General features: G+C 42.0%; 1 protein-coding gene across 1 annotated transcript; it reads right to left on the reverse strand.

The window, feature by feature from the left end:
• Positions 1–374: 374 nt before the first annotated feature.
• Positions 375–9,564, reverse strand: LOC311274128 (TLE family member 5-like). The gene is made up of 7 exons (XM_084381556.1): positions 9,091–9,564; positions 7,241–7,338; positions 6,676–6,739; positions 6,202–6,246; positions 6,050–6,112; positions 5,894–5,968; positions 375–5,674 (listed from the first exon to the last, which is right to left on the reverse strand). The coding sequence occupies exons 1-7, from the start codon at positions 9,115–9,117 to the stop codon at positions 5,435–5,437; spliced, it is 612 nt and encodes a 203-aa protein (XP_084237682.1). The 5' UTR covers positions 9,118–9,564; the 3' UTR covers positions 375–5,434.
• Positions 9,565–10,444: the final 880 nt, after the last annotated feature.

Raw genomic sequence — 10,444 nt, forward strand, 5'->3', positions numbered from 1 at the left:
AATGGATCATGTCCGAAGTGTCATTTATGGTTGAACTTTAAATCTGACACACGGTGCTGACTCATCCAGTGAGATGTGACTAATCCAAAGGGAATTTTGTCATTTCTTTGTGTTTTAATAACTCTGTGACTCTGCATGTTCGTGTACCGAGTCATCCCTCAAAACTTTAACTCGTATCTGAGTCAACTACCTGTTCCACGTACCTCAAACTATTTCATTTCATAACCTTTTCTTTTTTTTTTGTGGCTCACAAAAGCTACATTTCAGCTTCAACGAGCCACTGTTGAAGTGTTTCTGATGCCCTTTAAAGTTGCATTTTTCTGACCGACTCGGTCCTTTCCCACGCCGACAGTAACCAACCAAAGACAAATGAGCACTCTCAATCACATCTTTTATTTGTAAGGCACCAGAGAAGCTTCCTTACTGCTAAAAGGTTGATTCATTCTCATTAGAATACACAGTTGCTTGTTTACATCTTTGTTTTTTATCTTTTGTTTGTTTTGTTTTTTTTGCCCCAGGTATCTTAAAATGAGACTGTGTTCATAAACACATTTAACTGGTTTTTGTTTGCACAAAAAAAAAAAAAGAAAAAAAAAAAAAAGATAAAACATTTACAAACCTAGAAAACAATGTTAAGTGTTACTGCCTACTGAGAGAATGGGAGAAAAAACAGGAGAAACGATATGGTATACAACATTGTGCCTCTCTTTTAACTGTAGGCTTGTAATGCACACGGACAACACCAAAATCTTCCATGATACACACACGTTAAAAAGCAGCTTTGAAACATACAAAAATGCTTTAAAAAATATGTATATTGATATATTCATATGTATACAAATTGGCCCTTCACAGCAAAAACAAACACACATACCATTCATATGTCTGAGTTTTGCCAAAGGAGGTTTTTCTACAGAGACTGACGTCGGCGCAACGAGTGAAACGGATCTGTTCTCGCACTCGGTATGTTAAGGTCAAATCTCCAGGGAGGGAAAATCCTTAGCTCCCCAACACTAGCACAGACAGGAAGAAGAAAATCAAAACAAGAGAGCACTGAGCCGCAACTTAAGTGCTTTTTCAAATTAAAATACAGGAGGACAAAGGATCTCGGACGTGCTCAGACGTTAAAGGTGGGTTGTCAAAGCTCTGGAGAAGCGCTCGCATTGCAACAGCGGCCACCTGCAGTGTTCAGGTGTTGGCCCACAGTCAGGTGAGAAGCGGTGACGATCCGGTGAACAGGTCTGTTTCTTGTGAATGTCGCCTCATGACACTGATGATCGATGAGAGAGCACTGCTGCCCTCTGCTGCCTCAAATATGAACATCCCTGCTTCTCAGCCACACACCTCAGCTGTGACCCAACTCCACCCACCACTCACTGCGTACAGTAAGAACATTATACCAATGAGAAATTAGCCACTCGTGTGTCTTGAGATCGGCTATACTGACTTTTAAATTGAGTGATGACAGAGAATATTAGGAAGGATATTCAAGTACAGCACAAAGTATGTTTTACTTGATCTAAATGAGATGCAAATGTTTATTTTATGTCTGTAACACATGTAGAAAGTGGGCAAATTAACTCTAAACTATATTGATGATGTAGCTGCTTAAGCTTCGCTTCTAAAAGCTGATGCGACACGGAGCCTTGACATCATATCCAGGAGATAATGTCAGAAAATGTGATTACAATTCAATCCAGATGTTGGGTTGTAGGTTTCAGGAAGTTATAGTCAGATGTGGATACTCCGATCACAACGTCTGAAAAGTGATTATAGCTTCTGAAAAGGTTTTGAATTTGTCATGTGGTCACAGTAGCATGTTTAGAGACCTCGACATATCCTTTTTTATTCATTGATTCCAATACTTGACATGTTTTGGGTTTTTTTTGTGAGGTTTTCACAACAGGAAACAAAACTTTCGGTCACCCACACAAATCTCGACTGTGAGAATCGTCTTTAAATCTGCTGTTTTTTGAGGGAACGCTTGCTTGATGTTGCTTACAGAGCTTTAGCAACTCACCCCAGACACATTCTTCATTAAAACAATGTGAAATTTAAAAAGAAAAAAAGAAAAAAAAAAGGGAGAAGATCTTCCCCTGACAATCACACATGAGTTAAACAAGACAGAAAAAGACAGGTGCTTGATACAGTCTCAGTATAAACTGAAGTGTGCTAACTTACAGAAGTACAGTACATGTATTTCTTTAAACAACCGTCCGGTTCTGAAGTTTAGATCCTGTTCAAGTTAGTCTTGGTCAGTTAAAGAGTGGACCAGTAGGAGGAAGGGGCAGGAGCATGGGAGGGCGAGGAAAATACAAAAGGTGCTTTGAGAAAAAAAAAAAAAAAAAAAAGTTAAATTAAACAAGTGTTTTCTTCTTTCCAATCACATTCACTCGAGCACACACAGACACATTTTGAATGTCTAATTAGCCTGTCTTTAACTTCACGAAAACACAAAATAAAGTCAATTCCTTTCAGAGCTTAAATTCTTGTCATTTAAAGGTACAGTGCGTAATATTTAGCGGCATCCAGCAGAACACACTCGGCAGAAATGGAATATGATATTCATAAGTATGTTTTAATTAGTGTATAATCAACCGGAAATAAGAGAAGTTGCGTTTTCGTGACCTCAGAATGAGCCGCTTTTAAATTTAGTGGGTGGCCGCGGGAAATGACTTGGCTTGGAAGACGAAGAAGAAGCAGAGCGAGCGGCTGCGGTTTCCTGCCACACAATCTGTTGTGAGAAGTTTGAATCCCCAATCTGATAAAGGATGTCGGATCGGATCGGAAGAAACGAAAACTCCAAGACGCGATACGAGATCAGGACAAGCAGCGGCATGAAGCAATAATAAACGTTAGAGTTTTGCCTTTCCAAGATAGAAATCTGATGATAGAGACATCCAGCTGTGGTTGTCGTAGCTACAGCAGATGTTGAAAACAGGAAAAAAAAAAGTACTGTAACAGAGGATGGTTACTGATGCATTTGTGTAGGCAGAGGCCTTCCCTCTGAAGAGAGAAACCTGCAGGCCACGATGTTTGGACTGCTCACAAAAAAGCACCTTGCAACACAGTACAGCCCGTACTTTTTGATGTTTGGCAGGGAGGCTAGATGTCATTCAGAGGTATCAAAGGAGAATGAGTATTTAGTTTTTGTTTTATGTATGAAGTCAAGGGATTGTGGACATAATTACTTGGATAAATGGCTTGGACTGTAACACCACTTGGCACAGCAGAGGCTTTACGCCGAAGTGTGCTTCCTGGATGAAGGGCCTCCCTCGCAGGCGCTGTGCCTGGCCGTAATTATGGTTATTATGAAGTGATAAATGTAAGATACTGCTGGTTACAAATGAATACATATCACTAATATAAGATGTAAATAAAATAGAATTAACTAAACAAATAAATAAAACCTTCCTGTGTACAGACGAGCGTTACATCACTTCCACTGCTGTTGGGTCATCAGTCAGCAAAGGCACCGATGAAGCCCAACCTCCATGTAAGTACTGTATCAACTGTACTTAAAGTACCAAGAGTGACAGTACTCGTTATGTAGAATGGCCCATTTCAGAATAATGTTTCCAGGATCTCTGGATTATAATAATTGGTGCATTCATGTGAAAGCATTACTAAAGTTGGTAACGTGGTAGCTGCTGGATATAAAATAAAAAACCTCGTAATTCATTAGTTGATTTCTATTTTACTATGTTTAATGTTGTCGAATAAAAGTAGTCAAGCTTTTTTTTATTGTATCGGAGTATAAAGCAGGATTCCACATCCTGTGGAGTGACTGTCTGTAAAGTAATATTACGTACCCTATGAAGCATTTAAACTGTGCGACCTGACTCGCATAACATTAACCTGTGTTTTTAGATTGCAGAGCTATTTTTCATTTAAAAAGGGCTCCATAGGTCTTCTCTGTGATGTACGTTTCCTCAAACAGGAGCCCAGCGACAGATCAGGTATGTTTTGCACGGAGAAAAACTAAACAAAGAGGCATTCACGAGGACAGCCACTTATTTTACTTCCCGTTTTCAACATTTGCTGTAACTCAAGGACGTTACATTAAAATCTTGACACAGCCGTGGAGACGGAGCCCCGTTCATTCCTATGAACGCTGCTCAGTGAACCATGAAGCCAAAATGGCTCGACTTCCATGTTGTGGGGCCGATAAAGCATGCGCACTAGAGACTTCTGCCGACCAAGCCGGCTAACCTCTGGTTTAGTGCCCGGCTAACTTGAATGGGAATAAAATAATTTAATCATGCTGCTCTTTTAGACTTTCCAAATTATATCGGACCGAATGTCTCAAATTCTGACAGTGAAATGGGGAAATGTCTGAAGTCTTTGTCAGTGAGGGCCACCGTAGCTTCTGGAGCTTCTCCAACGTCTTCTGAAAGGGAGAGGTGAGCGAGGGAGTGGTGCAATCTAGCACCTCACCGCTAGATGCTGCTAAATACTCGATATATTACACACTGTACCTTTAAAGACGAGACATGGTCCATGCCATGTAGCGTGCGCAGCAGCAGCAGCAGCAGCAGCAGCTAGGCCTATGAAACACAAATTAACCCTCAAAGATGGGTATACTACCATTTGTACAAACTATAGGTTTTTAAACGCAATATAATCCCGTTTATTTGGGATTGAGGTACACAACGAAGGTAACGCATCCAGTGGTTGGTCGTATGAAGGAAAATGTCGACAAGTCACGTTGTTTTATGTTTGAGGGGTTTGAACGCACCTGACAAGTGAAATGTCCCTTTAAAAACATCCCATTTAACATCGGACTAATATTTAATTGGCTCCAAGTACATAATTGAATGGTATCACGGTCCAAACAGCTCCAGGCAACGTTTTTCATTTTGGAAAAAAGTGGTGACGGAGCTACTGTAAGTTAAAAGCTGAGGGAACTTGTTAAAACTGCTGACTGTGACTGGCAGACAGGAGCCAACAAGAAACGATCAGAGGCATTTAAGAGGACATGAACAAAAAAAAACACTGAAAACAGATCTGATAACAAAAAAAGAAAAAAAACATAAGAAATATAAACCTGTGAGATTCAGAGCCATGTAAGGGACACTGCTGTTAGCCTTCATCCTCAGCTCTCACTCCAAATGGGAAAACATTTATCTCGGTTAAGCCTTACAACAGTGGCTTACACTAAAAAAGCATCTATTTAAAGTCTAGAAGCCTGAACTGAGTCTATTACCACTAAATAATAAGAACATTTAACTCTCAGCCATTCAGCAGTTTCCTTCTCTGCACGTCCACAAGTTTCACCTCTGCCCTCTCTGCTCGTCATCATCCCTGCAGTTACTCCTCTACATCAACACTCAGCAGACAGGCAGCCAGACTTACATCAATCTCATTTACAGTTACAGTTTTACCTTTCTTTTTTCCGCCCCCCCCCCCTCCAAACCTTCTCGTTGTGTCTGCACTAGTCTGACTTATCCCCGTCCTCTCCTCGGGGCGCTCTCTCTGCGGCCTCCCGGGCCTTGTCCTCCTTCACCGCCTGGGCCTGACCGTGGGAGTAGTTGGCCAGGATGGAGGAGAGAGAGAGCAGGCCGGAGCTGGAGGAGACGGCGGGCAGGGTGGGCGGGGTGAGGCCCAAGGGCAGCGGGGTCACGGGCAGGGCCAGGCCCTGGAGCTGGGACAGGTGTTGCACCTGGAGCTGTTGCTGGAAACACACGCAGGGTACAAACACTGTGAGTTCACAAGTCAGAGCTTCAGCTTCAGCTTGAACACAATATGCTGTAACACAAAGAGTCATTTGTAGCCTGCTGGCTTCATATATGGTTTTATTTAATTGTATTTCATGCTCTGGACGAGCTGCAGTTCATCCATTACCTAAAGCCACTTGCAGGGAGAAAAGCTGTTTCTTGTTTATAAAGCTTACCCGTATGATGGAGTTCATCTCAGGGGGCGTGACTTGCTTGGCTCTCTCTATGGCGCCCATGACTTGCTGTTGATGCTGGAATAAAGACAACACGGTCATACTGCATCAATTCACCTCAGATTTGGTGTTGTAAATATATTTTAACAGTTGCGTTACCTCTTGTGACAGGTAAGGCAGCACCTGAGCACAGATGCCATTCAGTCTCTTCACTATTTCAGCCTGAAAAGAAGAAGAAAAAACTTTCAGACCATCACACTACCAGATCTGAGCCGCTCTACGAAGGATTTATTAGAGGAGACTATGATTACCTGTTTGTGCATTTCAATGTTCAGCCCGTAGGACATTTCATAGTACTGTGAAAGAAAGAGTGAGAAAAAGAGAAACATGAGAATAAACTGAAGCTAAAGACTATTTTTATACCTACACACAAAGCATCATTCTCTAAACGGCACACACTAGCTCGGCTACTACAGCAAAAGAAAACCATACACGTGATTATAAACCAGAGGAAGCTTTGTTGCATCATCTTTAATTGATCGTTGGCTTTCAGAGACGCTTTCAAAAGCGTGTGTCAGTTGCTGATCATGTGACAAGAAGCCACAACGGAAAAACACATCCTTCCCCCACAAATCTGTGACCGTGCACAACTCGAAATTAGAAACGGAGATGATCTAGAAAATCGTGGTGTGCGCTTGAATTCCTGCGCTTAGACCGCAGCCCAGCGAGCGGGACGCCTTCGGTATGTAGCAGGACGTGAGATAGAAGTAAACAGCGACACTTACCATGATATAGTGACGCTGCATCTCTGACTTTTCCGACGCCAGTTTATCACACTCCAACTTCAAACTGAAAGAGAAAAGTTAAACGATGAGGGTCAGTACGAGGGGACATGTATGAATGTGTTCGGTGAAGGAATAGTGACACTTTGGGAATTACGTTTACTCCACAACTCTTCGGGCCAGATGCACAAAACTGGACAACGACAGAAATATGCACATAAATTCTTTACGTCGGATTTATTAAGCTGTGCGTACGCCCGATTCTGTTTAATAGATCTACACTGCTATATTTCCACTCCCAAAAATCATCCATAAATGGATGTAGAAACGCCTTTAAACATTTTTCTCCAGTAACAGCTGTCATTACGCACGACTATGGCCATGTACAACGCGCCCACATGTACCTGTAAACCATCATATAACCATCTGTAACATCTCGGTCATCATAATTAAACGTCAGAAGGATGATCAGTGATTAATCCATAGAGCTCGCACTGAAACAGACTTTATAAAGTGCTTCACAATGAAGCAAGGAACATTTCTAGTGTTTGAAATGATAGCTGCGTACCTGTGGTACTGTGCTTGGAGGAACTGGAACTCATCCTTGATGCGGTCACAGGAGTCAGAGGTGGTGAACTTGAGAGCTTGACCGGACTGAGAGGATGCCTGCGTCACACAACAACAACAACATTATCAGTCTTTATTTATTCACGCAAGATATTTACTCCCTCGTCGTAGGCTGCTCCACATCCAGACCCCAGGAATACTGGGTCCAGTGATGTACATGTCTGCATCCTGTTGCTAAAAAAAAATCTGCGTCCCTCAATCGAAGCGTGCTCGGGTTTGTTTCGAAACATTAGATTGACCTCTGAGATTAACTCCTTGAGAGGATCGCTTAAATGAAGGTCAGCCTGAGGAGAAGCAGACAGCACGTTGAACTCACAACATCTGTCTTTAGAAGTAAAATAAAAAACCCCACCCTGAACTCTGTCCGGACCCCCGATCGTGGTGATTGAGGAAATGTGTTTACAGAAGGCGAGATTAAAGTGCCGACCATATGTGCGAGGTATTTGGAGACTGCATTAGAAGTCTGGATATGTATAGACTACACTTAAACCATCAGTCCCGAGCTGTAATCCAGGGTTTATCTAATGCTCTAAACCTCATTACTCTCTAAATAAGTGGCACAAGGGCAAGAGGTTTCCAGCGGGATTATGAGACTGAACGGAGAGGATGGAGTCACCCGGACACACCGAGGTCCAAAAGCTGCATCCAAAATGCGATATGGTGCTGGTCAATCCGTTGATTACTTACAAGACGTCACATAAGAGGTTGGCAAAATATCAGTATATATATCGTCTTACCATATATTGAGGTATAAGGTTGTTTTTTTTTCTTCAAAATATTTGATTTTGTTGCCCAGTGCTAGTATTTATTAAATGTTTTTGAGGAGAATTCAACATATCGAGATACATTTTATGTATCGCAATAAACTCCAATAATATAACGATTATTTAAAAGTTTGTTGTATGTTGTGTGGAGTAAAATGCTCTTTGAATATGAAGGATCCTACATTATTAATTATTTTTCATAAACCTGAACATGAGGGGCAGAGTGACACTTTGCACAAGAGGTCGGTCAAGCGAGGGAACTTGGGAACCGAGTGCCATTTGCATCTTTAATACAACGCAGTGCAACACAATACAATATGTATTTGTTTTTGGCTGGATAAATTTGATTTAAAGCGCTCCGAGAGTAATAGTTTGGGCATCCCTGCTTTTGATTGTCAGGATAAACAAATTGCATGATTTATCTGCAGTTTTTTGCCTGTGAAGAGCAGCTATTTGACTAATTCTGCTTTAAATCCACATACTACACAGCTGTTTCACAGATCCCATCCATGTCTGACAAACTGCCCACTATTTGCAGGAGTATTTGTTATTTCACAGGCAAAATCCTTCCCCACCATGTGCCCAGATTTCTTTGTCACACTCAACTGCTGTAAGTGCATTTGCTGCACTTTTATATTTAGATTGCACTTGTTTTGTTGATTGTAGCAACATGAAATTGAGCTAACCAAGACCAAAAAACACACCAACTCACTCTCACAGACTCAACCATCAACTTAAATTAGCTGTTTTGACCAGTAGCTAGCTAGCAGCAGACTGTGTTAGCAGCCACATACCGGTGAGCGTGTGTTTTAGCTCGTATCTGGATTGATTTAAAGACGTAAGCTGCTCCATTGTAAGGGTACAAACGTCGTGAGGAGGTGTACAGGGGTCTGGCATTGTGAGACAAGCTGACAGCAACCTGCAGCCAGCAGAGCTAACATCAGCTGTCGGCTTGCTAGCTAGCGTTAGCTCAGCTTGCTCGGCTGCTTAGTTTTACTACTGGGACAAGTTCAACTAGCCAACTTACCGAGTGCCTTGATTGAGGAAACATCATGTCAGCAGTGTGTTTCGCCGTGTTTCCTTGTTCTAATCGAATAACCAGGCTAGCTGGCTAAGCTAACAGGTCCCCAGATATTATCAAATGATTGGAGACGCTATTCGCACTTTGTACTCTGTCATCGTTTATAATAACGTTAGCTAGCGTCAAAGCAGCAGGAGCCGAAGATCGTCCTCTGGTCTCTGCAGTCACACAAAAACCCGCTGCTTCCGAGGATGGTCGGGCTAACAAAAAATAAAAACGCTCCTCAAAGGAACATCAGGGGTTTTTTTTGGAATAACGTTAACGATACACCTCCCCGGGGAAGCCCTGGATGTTGACACATGAGCCCCTGACTTTCCTCTGCTTTGAAGAGAAGAGCAGCATCACCCGGAAAACAAACCGAGCCGCGGAGGAGCGGGCGCCCCGTGTGACACAGCGCTGAACTGACGCTCCGCACAGCGGCCCAGGGCCGGAGCCGCCGGGGCCCGGGGCCGGAGCCGCCGGGGCCCGGGGCCGGAGCCACCGGGGCCACCGGGGCCCAGGGCCGGAGCCGGATCAGACACCAGGGTACAAATATGATGAAAACTTAACCTGATTATAAATAATTAATAAATAAATAAATAAATTGTTATATTTTTTTTTTAATTTGACCAATTCCAATGGTAAGTTATGAGCTAAAAAGTAGTAATTATGAGACAAAAAGTCAAACTTATGAAATAAAAAGTCTAAATCGGGAGGTAGAAGTTTATATTATGGGACAAAAAGTCTAAATTATGAGATTAAACTCAATATTATCATATAAAAAGTAATAATTCTGAGATAAAAATCAATATTATGAAATTACAAGTACTAATTATGGGATAAAAAGTCAAAAGTATGAGATAAAAGTCAATATTATGAGATAAAAAGTCAATATTACGAGTAGCTCATAATTTTGGGAGTTCAGTGCAGCCCAACTCTAAATTTGACCCCTGCCCAACTGACAGGTTAATCATATTCCCACCAAAAACCCTTAATGCCACAGCAGCCATTCAAGACAATTTTTAGCGTACCTCAAAGAAAGAAAAAGCACAAAATTATGAACAAAAACATACATGTATGCCTTCAAAAGCCCTGTTTAGATTGTTTTAGGTTGAAATAGCATCTTTCATTTGCTTGAATCTGCTAATTTTACACGTTGGTTTGTAGAAAAGGAGATTATCCGACTGACAACTGATGCAGCTTGTGTGTTGTTCTTGGTCCTCCGTCGTCAGTGATCCCAGGTGACATCGGTTGAAGCTAGAGGGGGCATCAGCCTGCATTTTTGCCTCAGAGTCAGAGATGTTCAAATCCTACACAGCTA

The sequence above is a fragment of the Pagrus pagrus genome (assembly GCF_965226575.1).
Source record: "Pagrus pagrus genome assembly, chromosome: 18".
NCBI lineage: Eukaryota > Metazoa > Chordata > Actinopteri > Spariformes > Sparidae > Pagrus > Pagrus pagrus.

Coding starts and splice junctions, on each gene's coding strand:
- LOC311274128 (XM_084381556.1), bottom strand. CDS start 9,117: ATGATGTTTCCTCAATCAAGGCACTCG. Junction 6,247..6,675: donor TGCAGCGTCACTATATCATG/GTAAGTGTCGCT, acceptor TTTCTTTCACAG/TACTATGAAATGTCCTACGG. Junction 6,113..6,201: donor ACATTGAAATGCACAAACAG/GTAATCATAGTC, acceptor TCTTCTTTTCAG/GCTGAAATAGTGAAGAGACT.